This window comes from Genypterus blacodes, unplaced genomic scaffold, assembly GCF_046128005.1.
Source record: "Genypterus blacodes isolate CSIRO-AG114 ecotype Tasmania unplaced genomic scaffold, CSIRO-AGI_Gbla_v1 ptg000215l_1, whole genome shotgun sequence".
Taxonomy (NCBI): Eukaryota; Metazoa; Chordata; class Actinopteri; order Ophidiiformes; family Ophidiidae; genus Genypterus; species Genypterus blacodes.
This window is the reverse complement of record NW_027467014.1, coordinates 32456-52677: the sequence shown is the minus strand read 5'-3', so window position 1 is coordinate 52677 and position 20222 is coordinate 32456. Positions and strand designations below refer to the sequence as shown.

Sequence of the window (20222 nt, the reverse complement as noted above, 5' to 3'; positions counted from 1 at the left end):
CTGACTTCTGTTTGCAAATAAACGTAACATAAGCAGGAGGTTGGCACTCTTTATAGGTCCTTCAGATGTGCAAATGTGTGTAAGCTTTAGCTGACTGTATAAAAGAATTGATAATGTCATGCGACAGATTTTGTGTTAAAGGTCAAACAACACGACGAGCTAATGCTGCCTGAGCTAAACAATATTAGCCGCAACTAGCTAGCATCACAATGCAGCCAGTACAGTTAGCCTCCCACCTAGCAAACATAACCGTGCTGACAGCCAAATCTTCAAAGACAGCTTGAAAATGTTGCGAATATTCAACTTTTTCAAATGATCACCTGTATGGTGTGTTCCAACAAAGTTCAGTGAGAAATGTCGAGTCATGATGGTGGTCGCTTCTTCTTCTTCATTCCTTTAAGGAGGAAGCTAAGCGGCTGAGAATGAACCCCTATAAAGTAACAAGAGTTCACAAATCCCCAAACATAAACTGAAACTTAAGCTTGATAATGAGAACAACTCCGTTGCAATTCTCACACATACGCCTGGGTAACGTATGGCTGCATCACCACCAAGCCTGAGAGTGATCGGAACACTGTGTCGATCACGTGATGGGGCTGAACACGACAGACACTCGTTTCAATACATTCGCCGACCTCCCACCTCATCACTGCTTCTCTACTCTAATTGGGAGCTTTAGATTGATCTCCTCGCTACGCCCCGTGGCCTGTCACTGCTGCCAAAGACCAGGTTATCAAGCTAACAAAGCTCGCGATTAGAGGGTTAAACTCAATGCAAAGCCTGTTCCACAAAGATTTATGTCCGACATAAAGGTCATCAACAAGGCAATGACTGCGCTTTAAGTGGTTCTCGCCCACATCCCGCTTGTTGACAAATCCCCAGAGTAGCAAAGACACTTCCTGTGCCCCTTTCCCGTCGTATCTCTAGGCACAGAAGCAGCCGCAGTGCCATCACAGTGATGACATTAGCGTTCCAACAGTGTTAACACTAGTCCGTCTCCTAGTGATATAGACACAGCCCGCTGATTAAATTAGACCAGCAATCTATGACAACAAATCACCTTTTGTTTTGACAGCAGGCTCCTTTAATCTCTGTGGGGCCAGTTGGGCTTAACCCAGCCTCCCCAGTCTCTTGGTTAACAGTCTACAGTACTTCCTGTTTGCTTTAAATGTGCTACAGGCAGTGTTTCAATATCAATAAATAAGCACCACATTTTCTGTTCAGCACAAGTGGAGCGAGAGGCAGAGTTTAAAACTGATAGAACAAGCAATAAACTACTTCTAGTATGTTTAAAGTCTTCAATTAAGCAAAAGACAGTAGAGGAAGCAGTCACAAGCCTGACTGACACTGGTATGAGTGTTTTGTCTGGTCTGGAGGGATTTAATGATAAATCGGCACCTGATTTCTCATCCTCTGAACTCAAGGGGGCGCTATTCGCGACATTTGAGAATAAAGTTGGTTTTCTGTGAGAGGCAAGGATCCTCCAAAATGAGACAAGTCTAGTCCAGTGGAGCAGCTTAGACATCAGCAGTCTTAAAATGACACCTTCAAAGGATGCGTCCCATGAGATGAGACGCAGTTATGGAGCGCAACTGAACCTTGAACGACGGCACAGCTCGACGGCTTTGATGTATTGATGAAATACAATGACAATGGTGTGGCAACATGCAGCCGTCACAGGACTGATGGGATCACAAACCTCCCAACAAACTGTCAGCTCAGTGGTGAAGTGCACGTGGAGACGATCACTCAAAGCGTTCGCTAAACGGCCACAGAGGACACGACTCCTATAAACATGTAGGACGGTGTGGGGTTATATATAAGTATGCTGAAGCAGAGTATCGTAATAGATCAGAAGAGCTTTGTGAAGTTGAACCTGCGTCGTCATTCTGAGGAGGCAGCTTGACCACATTTCGTCATCTTCCTCTGTCTACAACAGGGTTGCGAAAGCATGTCTGTTTATCCACCGCTGTATCTTGAGGGTTATTACGTAAGGTTGTGCATGAGCGAGTGTGTGCACAAAGAACATGCTGGAATGCCTACAGCAAGGACGATGTGCTGTCGGGTGTGTGTGTGTGTGAATGAATGGTGGTGTTGACGGTGGGAAGTCGAAACAAGAACAACTCAAGTGCGTCTCCATTCACATCTCTGTCACAGCATGTCTCCGTTGTGGGAAAAGTTCATTGTGGTCTCTATTAAAGTGGTTATATGAAGCAAAGTCACAATAGCTCAAATCTACTGTCGAATCCATTCAGACAAGCAAGAACGCATACAAACACCAGCTTACATCACCGGACGAGTAGGAACATGTATGTGTGCTTGTTTTTCCCCTGTAAAATACACACACACACACACACACACTTTGTTATTCGAAAGAGCCTGGAGTATCTTCTGACATCACGAGAAGCCTCAACTAACAGTTTGAATGCATGATTCCATTCACTTGACTTACTTGAATGCATTTTTAAAAAAGCTTGAACCAATTAAAGAGGAAAACCACCTTCAGTATCTGAACAGAGCTGTCATTTAGTACATATTTCACAATCAAGGCTGTTATTATCTGGATTGGCAAGGTTTGACTGCACAATACTGACAAATATGCTGTAAACATATTAATAAAGCGATGATTTTCTGTTCCTATTGTGCTCCACTGTAGCAATTTCCAAGCCAACAATTTGAATATTTACAGAAAATTACATATTGATCACACGCAATTTTTTTGAAGGCCGCTTATATCATGTTTGCTGTGTTGGGAGGAATCTTTGAAAGTGGGAGAGATTCGGCCTTTGTTTGGAAAAATTTGGAGGATGCAGCTGACACATCCTCCCCAGGAGTCTTTGTGATTGAAGCAATTTCTTAGTCCATTGTGCAAGTTGCTGCAAGTTACTTTTTCGTTGGACGCAATTCGGACGATAGCGGCATTGACGAGACGAGAACTTTGATGGCGCAAGCGACAGCAGTGAAGTCAGGCCATCACATTTACAACACTCAGACCTCAGCAGCATCGCCTGTGAGGCAGTTTCATCACTATGAGGCGTGTGAGACAGAGACTATTATGTTTTCTTTGATATTTGTTACTGCCAACAAAGAGGATTCCTGTTCAAAAAGGGTTTTGCTGCCCTGTAAACTTTCTCATACGCTAAAGAGAGCTTTTTGATGGAGCCCCGCATGACTTATGGGTTTTGGCCAATGAAAGGACACAAACCTCATTTAGAACTGTGACTACAGCAGAACAAACCATTCCGTGTTGCGTCTGCAGTTGAACAGGTCAGAAGCACAACAGAGGCCAGCATTCATTTGACATTTTGATCCCTATTTTCACAGCAAAAAGTTAATTTAATAAAAAATAATGCACTTCGGAGCCTCTGCACGGCTCTTTTGTGAAACAGACATGAGTCAGCCTCACTGTTACCCGGGAAACCCGATGATGGCAAAGTCCTTCAGCTGAAACAGAGCTGGGGTGTATTGGATGTGCTCGACAGAACGGAGCTGACAGGAAACATGCCGGCTTTGTCATCACTCATTCTTCTCAGAGGTTTTGTGAAGTGAGAGTTCGTCTGTCCTCTCATGAAAGCGATCTGACTGTATTTATATATTATAGATCTTGCTCGCTGGCTTGATGTGGTTTAACTTAGTTACCTCAGCAATCCAGTATAATGTGATATCAAGCCCATTTAAATGATCAGGAAGAAAGAACATTTTTGTGATTGGTTTACATTGAATGAACAGCCCAGCAAATGACTTCCCCATGATGCAACTTGGGCCTTTTCAAGAGAAAACCTGGATCAGTAAAGGCAAATGTATCTATGCAGAATAATTCACTAGACAATTTCTTAAGCAAATGTGCACAAGGCAAGGACAGATCTTATTTATATTTTATAACAGTGATGAGTCAATGTAGAACTTGTGCTCAACTGAAACCTGCAAACTAACACATGCTGCTTTATTCCTCAGGGATCTCCAGCAGCAGCAGCATCCTCTCGCTTTCATTACAACTCAGCAGAACAGACGTGATGTTTTACGCCAAGATGGTTTTGATGCCAAAGATGGTCAACGGGGATTTTAAACCTAATTCATTTTTAATTGCGTGTCATTATTGCCAAAATAATCAGATTAATATGATCTCCAAAACAGAATGATCAAGTTGTGCGATTAAGTGAAGTTATGTTGTTTTGAAAGAGAAGCCCTCCATGTGGCCTAAGCGTCCTCTCTGACCTCTGCTTAGCAACATTCCAGTCGATCCACGTTTTTAAGTGCTGAGGCCCCGCTGACTGAGTCTTACTACGAGGAGTTTGGATTAACCAGACTAAAGGTTGCAGCGATCATTGAAGGCCATGTGACAAATGATTCAGGTGTAACAAACAACAAACAAACCATTTTGTTTGCCCAAAAACTTGCAAACTTTGTGTGTTTGTGCCAGAGGGGAAACCCAGGGGGTGAGTAAGAGCTTATGGGTTCACTCTTGGGAGCACAAATGTCATCGGAATCTGCCTGTTAGAATGATGACAGATCTTGTGCACAAAGTTGACATTGTGACCGGAGGTGCAAGAGACAGTGTCCAAAAACGGAAAGTGTTGGCGCTCTGGGGAGCACAAATATTCTCGGTAAAAGTTGTGTCCTGTTGTCCTGCTGTGTTCAGGTTTTACAAAAGGTTTGGGGACATAAGAGGTAAAATGGGAATGTCAAGTCAGGTACATTTTATTTGTAAAGCCCAATATTACATTCAATGTCTCAAAGGGCTTTACAGACCCGCAACATCAGGAATATTTCCGAAAGGATTCATCTGATGGGATCCATGAATGTATGCTTTAGTTTTTCGAGATCCATTTTCGTTAATGAAACTAAAACTTTTGACCCTCTGTTGGCACGATGTCTTACTGTGGAGCAAGGTGTTGGACACGAGCTTGAAGTTGTTGCACAAGTCTCACGATTAAGTTTCACCAATGTCTTCGTGATATCTGTGCCATTTAGCTTCGACATTCCCAAATATCCCGGAGTCACGCAGCATTTTAGCATCATCACCTGAGTGAGTGGCTGCTGGAGGAGGAGAGCGAGCCGGAGCATCAAAGAGCGAGCGCAACGAACGAAGGTGCCGTAATACCACCTGCATGAAACCCAGAGCATGCAGATTTGTCACTGTAGAAAGTATCGTGTTGGTAGAACATATGTTTGCTTTGGGTCTTAAATAGCACAGGCAGCAGTAAACAAACAAGGCTTTCCTGGAATTATGATAGATTATTGTTTTGATTGGAGGTCCTTTGCTTCCTGTTAGCGATTAACTAGAGGTCACAGTTTTTCTGCCTTTATCTATCAAGCATTACATCACAGTCTTTATTTATCGCATCTATACACACACGATTAACAGCTGTGACACTTGCACCATGTCTGCATGTTTTACCCCCGCGTGTTACCGTGTTAGTGATGGCACGCGGCTTTAAAAAGCACAGCTAACCGGGATTAGCATCCAATTTTAACACCTGCCTGTAATCCTGCCCTCACACAGTTCACGCTAAGCCTGAGCTAGCCGTGCTAAGGTAAAGGAAGGTCCTCGCCCGTCTGCTCACCTCTGTTGGCTAACGACCCGGCTCGCGACCAATGACAAGGACAGCACGCTTAAGGGCAGAGGGGGTGTGGCGGGGTCGCAGATTAGCTCGTGATTTCTCTTTCTCTTCTCTGAGGTTAAGCTGCAGAACTCAAACTCCGCATCCAGAACTATCTGAGTGATCAACACTTTATAAACACGCAGCAGACAGCAATTACCAAAGGGTCCTTTTTCCACGACCAAGACGACCATTAATTAAAGGTTTTACAGTATAGTTCAAGTGCAGCTCTGACAGAACGGGAGGAACTTTGTGAATCACGGTCATCATGGTAATTATAACGTTCTCAGCTGGTAGTAGTTTGTATAATGACATATGGTTTGAGACGAGCCACAAGAACGATGTCATCGTCAGGGCAACGTGCTGGTGCGCGGCTGTTTGCTCGGTGTGATACAAACAAATATTTAGCCAAAGGGATTCATGCTGCATCAACCAACTTCAATCATTTGATTGAATTTAAAATACTGAGGATTAAACTTTTTGCCTGATCAATCTGATGCTATTCTGTACAGTACTTTTGGCTAAATACACATACAGATTTATTTATTATGTGTTGTAATGTGCAAAAACACACACTCATCCACTTCTGCTGGCCGATTCTGCAACACTGAGTGAGAAGAGACTTCTTCTTTTAACATACCGTCTATGAGGACCCCTCCTCAAAGAGGCCCGCCTGGTCGGTTGTGTCGACACCAATGAACCATGACACACAGACGCTGGCTTCATGTCTGAGCAGGTGTGTAGGCGTGAAATGTACACGCTACATACTGACGTGAAGTTATGGACTTGAAGCTTTCAGGGCAGTTCAGTGGATTTATGGCTTAGTTCATTTCTATGGGTGGCAAGTTAACTTAAACAATGTTCAACACATCTAGTATTTCATAATGAATTACACTAAAAACAATAAATTAGAAACATATACGATCTGATACAGCTTACATTTGTCTCCATCACGTTCTTGATATCTAATGGTGTTATTGCTGCCAAATGTCAAGTCAAGAAAGGTGGATAAACCTATAAAACAGCACCATCCATCACGTAGTCATAGAGACACACACCACACTTTAGGCAACACATCCAAATCGGGAATCTAAATCCATCACGGCCACAAAATCACCAGGCTGAAGCTGCGTTCAAGTACCACTTGTGAAATTCTGTCCAGTCCAAGAAATTACATAATTCCTGTTCAAACACAGAAACACAACCAGACAACCAGCTAATGAGCTAACTCTCCATTCAAGCAGAGCCTCGGATACACAGATACACAAACACACACACACACACACACACACAAATGACAGTTGGGGATGAAGTAGATTTCCTGAAAGCAGCGGGCTGAAGAGAACTGAATGACACCATTATCTGGCATGTGGAGGACAGAGGCAGCACGTGTACTTGTGTGATGCTCATGTTCTTACAAAAAAGCAAAACTACTGAAGCAAAACCTAAATAATGATTCTAACATCTGTATGTTCACAGTTTGCTCACACAAATAATCACAGAGAGAGATTTACAAATAAAATGTAAACGGATGATAGTGTGTGCCAGCTGCAGAGCGATGGAGTCCTTCCTCCATTACTGGCCTTTGATGATGTCATCAATTAAAGGGACACGATCTTTAAAACCATCACGAAGTCCCTTCTTCCTCGCCGCTCTCAGCCCAGCGGAGACAGACGAGTACACACACCCACATATTTGCAGAAATGGAACACACTGATGAGCTGCTGGCTGAAATGGCGATGTAGCATAAACAAACACAGGCACACGGCATGTCCGTGTGCATGTGTGTGTCTGAGTGTGTGTGACAGCGTACGCTATACAAAGAGAATTGATACAAGTGAGCTGGGGACATAAGCCCTCCTGCACAATAAATCCAAATAATCCTTTACGATGGGAAGCGAGGAGAAGGGGGGGGGGCTCAACACACACACGCACAAGCGTACACACACACAACACGGTTCAATTAGCCCGGCCATTGTCCCTGTGTGGTAGACACACTCGGCGGCTGTGCCCTTTCCCGGGAATAACATGCAAGTCACCGGAATGTATGCACTCAAAATAGCAGGGGAGCTTATGACATCTGAACCAGCCCAGCATACACACATATACACACACACGCACACACACATACACTTGCTCTGGCCGGCAAGGAGGAGTACAATTACAACAGAAAAGAGGACATCAAATGATTTCATCTTACCTTCCATCATGGTTGCAGATTTGCATTCCTCTATCTCCAAAGAGCCTGAAACGAGAGGAGGAGGAGGGAGGAGATGAAGAAGCAGCCGGTTACCAGAGAGACACGGTGAGCGATACAGTAGAGCTGATGGACAGCAGGAGAGACGTGCGTGTGTGGCTAACGCCCTGGCTAACTGTGTGTGTGTGTGCGCCTCTGACACCTCAGACGCCGCCTGTCACTCGCCCAGAGATAGAGATAGAGAGAGAGAGAGAGAGAGAGAGAGAGAGAGAGAGAGAGAGAGAGAGAGAGAGAGAGAGAGAGGAGGGGTCGGGCCTTGCCGAGTGAGCTGCCGAGCTGTGTTTGGGTTTAAGCCATGGATGCTGGTGGTGCTGCTGCTGCTGCTACTGCGGCTCTAACGCACACACACACAGACACACACACACACACTACACTCACACACACACGTTCAGCTGAGGATGCTGAGAGGAGGGAGGGGGGGGGGGCGATCTGCAGGGAAAAAGACACAGTAGAGAGAGAGGGTGAGAGAGAGAGGGAGGGGAGGGGTGGCTGATGATGTCACAGGCAGGCTCAGCCAATCCCATGCAGCTCTGGGTTGAGTCACATGGCGTTACAGCCTGGTTCTCCTGACACTGTGGCCCGAGAGAGAACGCTACATGACAAATAACTGTGCGCACACACGCACGCGCATTTACATATCCAAATAGAGTCAGAGAATGTGCCAATAAACATGTGCAGACACACACACACACACACACGCGCGCGCGCGCACACATACACACATCCCCACCCACCCTTCCCCCCCACCCTCAGTCCCTACCTTGTGTCAACGCAGCGTGCCGAGCTGCCCGCCGGTGAATGACACTAATTATTTGCTGGTGGGCTGAGTGACGTGCAGGTGTGACCGAGGTGACAGTCCATGGTGAGCATGCACACACACAGTAACACACACACAGTCTGTGCACACACTATTAAATATCACTCCTGCACTCCTTTATTCCTGGAGCAGCTGCGTTCGGTGTGTGTGTCTGCCTCTGTGTGCCGCACTCACTGGAATATCACTGTTTTGACTCTGCCCTCTCTCTCTCCTTGTTCCCTCCCTCCCTCCCTCCCTCCCTCGCTCTCTATCCCTCTCTCTAGCTCTCACGCTCTCTCTCCTCTGGCAGCCTGTTTCCCTCTGTTGTCTCTCACTCACAGCTTCCTCTCTCTCTCTCTCGTCCTGTCTCTATTTTCCCTGCTATGCTGGGACGAGGATCGATCAACGTGACATCACCGCAGCTCTGACTTACAAAACAGGAAGGGCCAATCACAGCCCAGCCCCCGCGTGAAAGGGGTGTGTGATCAGATGCATGTGCCTGTGTATACGTGTGTGCCTGTGTGTGTTTGTGTGTTTGTGCTGATTAATTTTCTATGAGACGGTGGATGGGAGCCAAGAGGGCTGACCGCTAATGGAGCAAAGACAATGAGAGAGAGAGAGGGAGAGGGAGAGGGAGAGAGAGGGCGAGAGCGAGAGAGAGAGAGAGCGAGAGAGAGAGCGAGAGAGAGAGCGAGAGAGAGAGGCAGTATGTTTGCAGGAGCAGAGTCTGGCAAAACAACACATTAAGCTGTACAACAAAAATACAATTAAAAAACAATAAAGCTTGAATTAACTCAGCTTTATTTGCATCTGTAAATGTAATGTAATGTAATCTGTAATGTTTTTAATGATTAAACCGACATAATTCCTTATTAGCCAACCACATCTGAAGTTCACGCACTTGTTATTGTCACATTTTTAAAACTTAAGCTTGGATAATAATAATAATAATAACAATAATAATGGAGGCCATCATAAAAGATTACAGCTGCTGAAAATGACAGAGTCAACGTGTGATAATGAATCAGTAGAACGGATGACAGAAATAAAATATCTGGGTCTAAAAAAAAGTGTGTGTGTGTGCTTACTGTTTGAGTGAGTGGACACTTAATAGACTCTCTCCCTCATTCCTCACCCGTTTCCTCCCATCCTTTCTCCCCTTTTATTTTGGCCTACTTGCGTCCGTGCGGCTGTGTCACTGGCCTCCTCCCTCCTTCCTTTCATCCCTCCGTCTCTTCCCCCTGGCCTCCTCTCCTCCCATCTTTAACACCCAGCAGATGCTCGCAAAGAGGGGCTCCCCCGCCCAGCGGCCCTGCCCCCGCTTTCATCCCAATCCCCCTCCCCCACCTCCTCCTCCTCTCCATCCCTCCACTGCTGTCGTTCAGCGACATCCTCATTTTCCTCGCCGGCATTTCCACATTTGGATTTTCCCACATCAACTTCATGTATCCTCACTGCCTTCCATCTCCTTTCCTTCTCCCATCCCCTTGCTCCCTTTCTTTGAACACCAGACTCCAAGCATCTTTTCCTGTGCTGCCCTCTAGTGTTCAGTTTATTTAATGCATCATGCCCCTTGTGTTGTCTTACTGTGGATGTTTGCTCATACAGGACGCTGTGTTACCGTCCACATACCTGACATTTCCACATTGAACTGCTTTTGTTGATAGGAATAACAGAGTTTTAGTAATTGTAACTTTACCTGCGGTTATCGGGCCGGCTAGAGTAGAAGTGTGCAGACAGGGGCAGGGAGGAGGAAGGGAGGGGGATTTGCTAAATAAAGCCTAATGCCCTTTAAGCTCTGTTTTGGAGCTGACGGGGCGGAGCAACAGGAATAGAGACGCAAACTGTTCCAATACCGTCGTTTCCTCTCAAGAGCAACAGCTGATTGTGACCACTAGGGCCGCTTCTGCACACACACACACACCAAGACAAAAAGGTGACTTTACGGTAATGCAGATGAGTTGGTCAGTGTCAAATATCCGTTGAAAGTGATATTAGAGTTTGTATGGAACAGAAGAGCAGGAGAGAATTTGTGGGAATAAATCCATTAAATGTTTTCCTCCGTCACTATTTCAGTCTGTGTCAGTACCAGGCCCGAATCTGCTGCATCCTCTGACACACTCATATGCAGACACACACACATGCGCATGATCATGTTTGAACTGACACACCCACGCCTCAAAGAAGTGACTGGGAATAGATACACACACACACTTAGCATTTCCCCACAGGAGTCGGGTCATATCATACCCACGTTCTATCTGCAGATGAACATCTAACCACACCAATCAACCACATTCGCACAGTCATCCACAGGCGTCAACATAAGAGACGCACAGTGGCGTGACACCTACCTACAACGATGCGAAACCAGCCGGTGCACAGCTCCTCAGCCATTTACGTCTACCTCCATGGAAACCCCCCCCCCAACCTTCTTATCCAAACACAGGGATGAACGGCAGGAGGAAGGAGGCTGCTCACTGCTGCAAACAAGAAGATGGAGACGAGGATGAGGAGTAACAAAGAACGGTGGTCGACTGAGCTGCTCAGAGGACACACACACCCACACCTTTGCTGATGCAGAACCATGCGAATGAGTGCCCAGGCATCGACACAATGGGACACGGAGAGAGAGAGAGAGAGAGAGAGAGAGCCTGTGGAGAATAGTGATGTGGCACAGCAGGCTTCCAGCACAGATTTGTGGGACACTGAAGGTCAACATGTCCTCCTCTTTACTTGACTGCACCCTCACACTTAAACACACTTTAGTCTCCACAATTACCTATTCACCCTAAACAGTCCTGTGAGTTTGGATTCATGCAAACAAACAACTTTGTACTGTTAATGTACTTCAAACAAAGAAACTAACACGCCAAAGGGTTTGGAGATCTGAGAAGCTCATGCAGAATATTACTAACCTTTGAAGAAAGTAGTTGTGTGTGTTAGGATGACCCAAGTATCAAGCCACATTTATGATTAAGTGTATGATTAAATTGTATTTCCAGTTAAAAAGGAGGATTGGCATTGGAAACACAGGTGGCCTGCGAGCACACACACATTACACACACAATTGGCGCCATCTGCTGTTCAATTCACCCCATTGCACCATTCTGCACCTGAACACCTTTCTCATTTTCTTTAGTGCAGCAACACAAATACCAAAGCATCAACCACACAGATCTCTTGTCTCAGTAACTGCAACATCATTGTCAGATTCAAGCCCAGTACAGCAGTCGACACTTGGAACTGATCAGACACAGATTACGGGAAATGATGTTCAAATGTGTGGGGCATTTCATATACAGCATGTCTGAGATAAGAGAAATGTGTGTAGCATGATTCTGTCAACAGCAGCAGATGCAAAAGAACCAGAATTCAGATTCACCGTCTCATCTCAGCTCCTCTCTCCAGTGCAGCACCTTCATTCTCTGCATCCTCCTACTCAGGTGGTCTCTCTCTGTCTCTCTCTGTCTGCCTGTCTCTCGCTCGCTCTCTGACCTACTTTTCCCTCCACCTTGCTCACGAGTTCCACCTGTGGGGGGCAGTCTTGCTCGGAGGCTGGCTACATTCTCAGCGTCGCTTTCCAACGCAAACCGCAAGACAAATTCATGTGGGTCATCTTTCTCTTACTGTACAAATACAGTTAAAAATGGGACAGCTGCATTTAGCGGCCGGTGGCTATTATAATCTGGCATGTGAGGAGCGGCGGGGAGAGAAGGAGGAGATACGACGGTGCCACTACAGGCACTACAGTCTCCCGTCATTTATCAAATGTGCTCCACTTCCATCCTGAATTTCCCTGTGAAGCACGGTGAGGAATGAGATCCGGCAGCAAGTGTGTGTTACGCTAAAAATAAAACTAAGAGAGGATTGTTTGCTGCATGGAAGGTCAGAATCATGACACATAAAATTATTCAATAAACTAAGAGGAAGCAAGGATATTACTTCCACTGATTAATGAAATGAAACTGGAATATTTTCTTGTTACAGGTTCAATGTGAAGACTTAATATACACATCATATCATAAACTGTTTATGCAGGGCTTCTTTTTATATTGCCCACATGTATTTACCATCTATAAATCAAATCCTAGTTGTTTGCACACTTTAATATTTATACCAATTAGACACTAAAAGGATAAAGCAGAATACATTTAGTTTTGGTAAACAGTTTAAAGGTCTCATAAAGCAGACTATAGCATAATACTGCAAGGATGAAGTGAATACACAGTGTACTTATGATAAATAGGTCAACTGATGCAGATGAACACTTTACTACAACTATTAAATTACCAGAAACTTTACAAATCAGCGTTTTCCAATTTCACACCACAACACTTTGATGTACAGAAACACCATATGGGATTTGACTGATCTAATGCCGTCATCTCTACACTGGGACTTTCCCCCGACTTTGTCACGTCTCATGGAATCTCGTGCCATTTCCGTACATTACCGCGGCAACATCCATGCAAAGCCCAACCTAACCCCCCAAAATGCCCTGATGTGGGCTGACGATTAGGCAGCAGTCATTAAAGGCACCAGACACACACACACACACACACACACACACACACGCGCACGCACAAACACCCACCCTCCCTGCCAGTCAGGTCGCAAGTGCATTCAAACCAAAACAACATTCCATTGAGCAGCAGGGAAAGAGGCAGGGCGATGGCCGGGTGCCATGCTGAGTGCCTACGTGCCATCCAGCCACTCGTGATGCGGTGTGTGTGTTGGTGCTGCCAGCCTAACACACTGTACTCCGTCATTAGCCCACTTACTGCTATACCCCTGGGGGCCAGGCGCACACACAGACACACACAAATACCGACACATTACATCAAGTAACAATGTTTTTGTGTAATCAGCAGCCACTTCCTTATTGCTTGATGATGCTAAGGGGCAGGCGGCACATTTACAGGTGGACTGGGCTCATCTGACACGGTTGGGTTTATTTTCAATCTTACCATGATGTTCTTCTTGTACATACGTAGACGATGACGCTCTATCAACGCTCTGCACAGAGGCACATAACACTGGCAGGCTGAATTCTAGACGGAGCATGAACGTATATCTTTGCTGGCTTCACTGCGGTGATCAAAGAAGTGAATCCTCCTCTCGTCTATTAAAATGGATGGATGGATGGATGGATGGATGGATGGATCTATTACCAACTAAGGAGTATGCACAGTGAGTCTCTCATTGTCAACAGCCACATTTCAAGTTGTAGAAGGGATCTACTTCCATTTTAAAAACTGTTATAAGTTCCTGTTCAATACAAAATGACAACGACAAACAGAACAAGCTGGCGAAGAAAAGTTAAGAATCCAACAAGATCAGGACACAGAGAGTAGATATTTGAATTAAAATAAATGCTGTCCCAAATGGGTTGCTAATGTTGCTCTGTGTCTGCATGTCATTACAACTTAACAGGGTGATGTGTCCAGGCTGTCCAGCTCGGCAGGCCAACAACCAATCAATGCACAACATTCAAAACGAACCATGACCACCTGGATCATTCCCTGAACCCAAATGCTCTCCAAAGTAAACCCCCCCGGCTCCAGCCCCTCTTAAACCCCAGACCTCCCCTCCGCCCCAGAACAAGGGACGGAAAAGATGAGCTCATCCCCCTGATACCGCATCGGTCTGGTCTGTGGTCTCCCTAATGGTCGTCAGGATGTCAACACCGGTCCAATATGTGCCTCTTACTCACACCAATTACCATTTCCACACAGGGCCCGAGCCTAAACAAACAGAGCGAAACGCGCTGTACAATCAGCTTCCATCTATAAACACTGGAGCAGTTTAAACCAGGCCACTCCCCAGAGCTCTGGTCTCTGCTTGGACGGCCAGGCTGAGATGACAGAATGGAGCCAGATGAACTCACTGCAGGGATTTTCAGAGGAGCGTTTTGAACAGAAATAGCTCGGGGATGAGTGCTACGCTCCCTGACTAACTTCTTTGGGTTTAAACAATTCACACGCAGAAAATTGATTGAATAGATTGTTGATTTGGGATTAATCTAATTCAGTTCCCTTAAGTCTGTTTGATTGGAGAATGACCCAGGCAAAGCAGCATCTCCATGACGCCTCTGCCTCAAGCTAAGGTGGGAAAATAAAACAACTGAACTCATGCAGTGACGCCCAGAAACCAAGTCAAAACTTTCGCCTTCGCTTGCGCACGGCCTCAAACAGGTTTGGATGGACACCCACAAGAATGTTGCCAATATAGGTTGACGCCTGTGACGCGGTGACGCATTTGAAGCCGGGTCCATAATTTATGAGGCGCCTGAAAATAACCGTAGTATGAGCAATTAAGAGAGAGCTGTTAGGTCATGAAGCAGACTGGGATTCAGACTCACTACATGTAATGTCTCATACGTGCTCTTTGGGACGTTGGTGTCTCTCCCACGCCGTGCAGCCTCTCAGCTCTGTGTGGGCTGCAAACCCAAATAAAAACTGCAGCCCACAGATTTTTTAGTGCACTTCCCGAACCACCAGGAGTGAAAATAAAGAGAAACACCAACCCTGTGGGAATATGATGCTGCTCCTGCGTGTAAAACGTGTTATGACCAGGAAGCCATTTGAGAGGGTGACGCTGTGTTTCTTCTTCTTGCGTTTCTTTCCTGAAAACACGACTTTTCCCACGTGCCGCATGATTCTCAGGGCAAACGACAGACCTCAATGGAAACTGCCCTGTGTGCTCGTTTAATAACTGGTCATCGGATGCCATTATGTGATACACACTCCCCCCCCCCTGCTGTGCTGCTCTGACCTCTGTTCCATCAAAGTTGCATTTGGTATTAATTATTCTGTGAAGCCACTCTGCAGTGTTATGTACCAGTATGTGTATGTAGGGCAAACCCCACACACCAAAATATACACACACACACAAAAGCAGAGATGAGACATCAAAAGCAGTTCCGTCATGCGGGGGGTGGCTACGCTTTGAGAGAGGTGTGTTTGTCTTTACACTGTGAAAGTGGAGGACCCAGAGGAAACCAACCACACGGGGAGAACACACAACCCACACACACAGATAGACCCGAGCAGGATCTGAACCTATGGACCTTCTCACTGTGATGCGATGACGCAGGCTCTGCCGTATTTAGATATCCGACACATTGTTGGTGAGACAACATGTCGGCTGGTGGGCCGACTGGAGGTTCTTTCTTTAGCGTTTGCCTGTTTGATGCTGAGAGGAAACACGTCGCTCCCCCGCTTTTGCATAGACGGATTCCCTGTGAACGATTTATGGCACCATGGAGCGCGAGTGATTCACCCCTTCTTCTCCAACATCCAATGACAAAAATATGTTTTTAACCATTAAGAGTGCAATCAGAACATCTTATTTCTGCTTCCTCCCACACGTAGGAAGAGAAAATATATATAGACGTACACTCTGAAGACTCAAAGACAACGGATGAGTGGTGTTCCTTCACCTTCATTGCAGTGACGAACACCTTAACCCAGTGGTTCCCAAACTTTTGGGAGGGGGGTGGGGGAGCGACGATATAAAACAATACTAGACAGCTGTTCGGTCTGAGGGGGGGATTCTCTGGACGCTCGTTCTCCTGCAGCGAGACGAAGAAGTATCGCCTCATTCATTTACCTGAGGCGGTGCTTATTCATATCGCTCCTTTTTCCGGTCCGGCACCGCACCCCCTTCTTTGGGAACCATTGCCTTAACCTGTACCAGTTTTAAAAATTACTTACTCCTAATTTTGCCGCTTCAAGCAATAAACACAAACTTTCTTCTTCCATTTTCAGTTTTCTGTCAGTCTCCATTTTCTTGTCACATTTGTTTTCATTCTCATAACACATTTTTGTGCGGCTGTATCATTAAGTTTCCTCTGAGCTGCTCTGTAATGACGCCGCCGGGGGGGTTTCACAGCTCCACGCAGGAATAGGAGTTCAGGAAACATTTCCCAGGCTGAATTCCCAGGCAAACTCTAGCCAGAAGTGAAACCTCATTCCTCACTCAAGCTTGGCAAACCCCTTTGCTCCCCCGAAGTTTTCCCACATATCGCCGACCTCGACTTGAACTCCACACACACACACCGCCAAAACACAGAGCTACATCTGCCATGTGCCAGTTCATTTATTTGCACAGCGACACACACCAGCCAACTGTTTTGCATCATCATAGTGCTGAATCGGGTTAATGTGCTTGAGTAATCTAATCCAGGCAGGTTTGCTAAAAATCGAAAGAGTTCCCACAGAGCTCGTCAAGCGTTACGCTGCAATCACGTGGCGGCTTCACGACCACATGTGAGTGTGAGGGAACCGACACACACAACTCAGGTGCAGCTCCGCTTGACTCATCGCACCACGACAGCATCTGTTCAATTCAATCCACCAAAGTCGCCGTATGAACCAAAATATTTGACTGACTAACTGGAAGACAAATTGCATCATAAACCAACACCTCTGATATTTCAGTTAAATCCCAGTGTGGCCTTCACATAACACACTCGCTGACAATCAATCAAAGTGATTTCCAAAAATTCACTATTGTTTTTCCAATCATTCCACACGCGGTGACGCAATGAGCCCAGCGGATCGGCCTGGACTCAACAACCGAGGCCTCAGAGCTTCAAGACGCCTTTAATCATTCATTCAGACAACACAGAAACACAGAGTTCTCCTGGCACCTTCTCCCCCAGCCACATCATCCATCTTCCCATATTCAGACCTCAGTCCTTTCTCATGTGGGGGCCATGACTTTAGAGTTTCCAGGTGACTCAGGGTCTGACTGGGCCGCGACCACAGCATCTTTCAAAATGACCTATTACAACAAGAAGCCGGTCACATGAAGTCAATCGTTCTTCACATTAAAAGCTTATGAACCAGGGAAACTGGGCTGCCGTTTAGTGAGACCTGCCAGCCATGATGTTTGTGCTGTCATAATCCATTAAAAAGACACACACACAAACACATTTTAGCTTTTCCAGGCTTTGCAACCAGCAACATTTCAATTCCTGACTGACATCTCATCTGCCAGCTGCAATTGCTATGAGTCACCATAAGTTATAGCAATTTAGTGCAACTTCAGCTTTGGGAAATACATGATTTACATTAAAAACAGCATTAAATCCTTAACCATACATGACTGTTTACACTTTATGTTCAGAACTTAACTCACTTCAGCCAGTAACCTCAGTGTTTTATCTTGTATAAGAAACAATACACGGTAAAAGATACAATATGATTTCATAAGAATTAAGGTTGTTGCTGTTGTTTCTAAAAAACTGAGGAGTGCAGAAAAATGATGGATTCTGGGAGCAACTTGAACATAAAAGTGAAACCAAAGAGAACAAACTCCAGAGTGCTGATGTTTTGCTGCCATTTTGTGCGCGTGCAGAGCCCATTTGTATTGTAGCTCGTTTATCTTTTAACATTGAAAACGTTTTTGTTTACTGCAGTTAAGTGAGCGCGCGAGAACAACACGTGGTTCAAACACGTGTAAAGTTTACCTGACGAGCGCGTGGAGCTCCTTCATTAACTAGCAGGCACCGCAATGTGGACCTGCGGAGTGTGTGTCGGTTTGGTCCGACGTGGTTCTGGTCGGAGCGCGTGGGAACTGCGGCTGATCACGGCCAGAGCCAAGGTGTGTGGTGTGTGGGTGTGTGTGTTGTGTTCGTGGGTGCGACTGTGCGTGCGTGTGTACTGGGGCGCGTGCACGTGCAGGTGCCTCTGGCCAATCCAGTTCTACAGGTTGTTTTTTTTGTCACCACCTTTTACAAAGCATCATTGAGTATTTAGAAAAACAAAATATCTAACTCTCTCAATAAAATGCAGAATTATTAAATATTATAAAGATCCTATTGTCATTACACCAAATTGTATATCAGATGACATAATGTGCACAACTGCACAATAAAATCCTCAATTATAAATCCTCTACAAGTGAAATGCATGTGATCAGAGAGAGAGAGAGACTCTACAAGCAGTCAATCAATTAGGTATGTCATTGTTTCACAACATTAACTCTATGTATTATGTATAGATTATGCCTATTACACCACACATTGTCTCTGTGACATTAGATAACAAATTACAAAATCAACACTCTTTAGTTTGTCATTAGATTCATCGCTCTGATCCCACTGGGCACAGATTTTAAACTACACTGCTCAAATGTTGCATCCCATCATTTTTATTACTCATTACATATTACAAGCTATATGAAAACCCTGTAAACACATTCAACACAGTCCAAATAAAGTCAAGCCAGCCTGGCAGGATAGTATGTGGCTTTTTAAGAATTCTCTCACTATATTGTCGCCTTCCTGTTTACGAAAGGGTTTGTGGAGGCCTGAATGACGAGTTGCAGAGGTTTCCCAAAACGGCTGCGATTATGAATGACAGGAAACAGCACATTATAAGCAGTCTGGGCTGAAAAAACAGGGAAAACGCTGGGTATGACGTCTATGATCCTCGCAGTATTAATCTATAGGTGTGTCTGTGTGTGTCTGTGTGTCTGTATGTGTTCTGATGAGCTGATCTGTGTTGGTGTACCTGCTATGAGAGATGTCGCATGGGTGTGACCGTGGCAGATGTTATCCCACAGAGAAATGTCTGGAAGAACGGGCTTCGGTATTCAACTCTGGTACTGTTGCCATGGCGACCTGATCGACAGAGAGAACTTGGTCGTCCTTGTGATACAATGAAAGAGACAAAACCCTGTCAAAATCCCAATTCGCAACATCTGTCTGGCTTCTGTCTGGCTGTCTGTCTGTCTATCTGTTGGCGTCTCTTGGTCTCACATTGAGATGCGTGAGTCAACATGAGTCAATCTGCAAGGTAGTTTGGATCCGCAGCTTCTCATTTGTACTGTGGCATGTTCACAATTCGTCTATACGCACTGGAATACAGTGATGGGTCCACATGCGTCCACTTGCTCTGTCTCATTGAGATGGGCCGGGTGGAGACACGCTGAAGTTCTGCAAACAGGGCCTGTCGGTGGTGTTCTTCCACACCCTCAGCCACTTCATCATCTCTCCCCTAATTGGCCCGGGGGATATAAATAGCCACACGTATCTATCACAGCACCGCTTTACTCGCTTCACTTACAAGGTTAATGCTGCCTCGGGGGATCCACGCAGAGCCTCGCCGTGCCCTTTTCAGTGGAAGTCGCCAAGTCTACTGCGTGAATTATCCACGTGTCCTTTCTTTCTGCTAGTGCATCTTCAGGGTTATGTAATATCATTTAATTCAGCTGTTTTCACAACCACTACGATACCTGTCACAATCCATACGAGCGACCCTGAGCTATGCCAGCGCAGGAAAGAATCACATCCTGATTCTCCATATTACAACTGGAGTATCTCTTTCATATGTGTAAATTCTACTACTTATGCGATTATGAGTGCGAAACATTAAATGTCTCCGACAGCGATTTCTTGCACTTCCTTCTATGCACCTAAGTTAAATGTAGTGCAGGGAACATTAATCTTTTAACAATATGATTGTAGTGAGATGGATTGATAAGTCTTATACAAACAGAAACTGCAGGCCAAGCTTATCATCTATAACAGTGCGTTCCCAAGAGAGAGAAACTGTCT

At 45.5% G+C, this 20222-nt stretch overlaps 1 protein-coding gene across 4 annotated transcripts in view; it reads right to left on the bottom strand.

Moving 5' to 3' along the window:
• The window catches only part of sgip1a (SH3GL interacting endocytic adaptor 1a), a 54707-nt gene extending 36438 nt beyond the window's left edge, over positions 1–18269 (bottom strand). The window contains exons 1-2 of one of the 4 annotated variants that reach the window (XM_076170174.1): positions 18132–18269; positions 7801–7845 (exon numbers count right to left, since the gene is read on the bottom strand). In XM_076170174.1, coding sequence (XP_076026289.1) covers positions 7801–7810 — 10 coding nt within the window. In that variant the 5' untranslated portion in view covers positions 7811–7845; positions 18132–18269. Of the gene's footprint in view, positions 1–7800; positions 7846–8617; positions 8837–11007; positions 11088–18131 lie in introns of those variants that run through there. The other 3 variants (XM_076170175.1, XM_076170170.1, XM_076170172.1) reach the window with 3 other exon arrangements.
• Positions 18270–20222: the final 1953 nt, after the last annotated feature.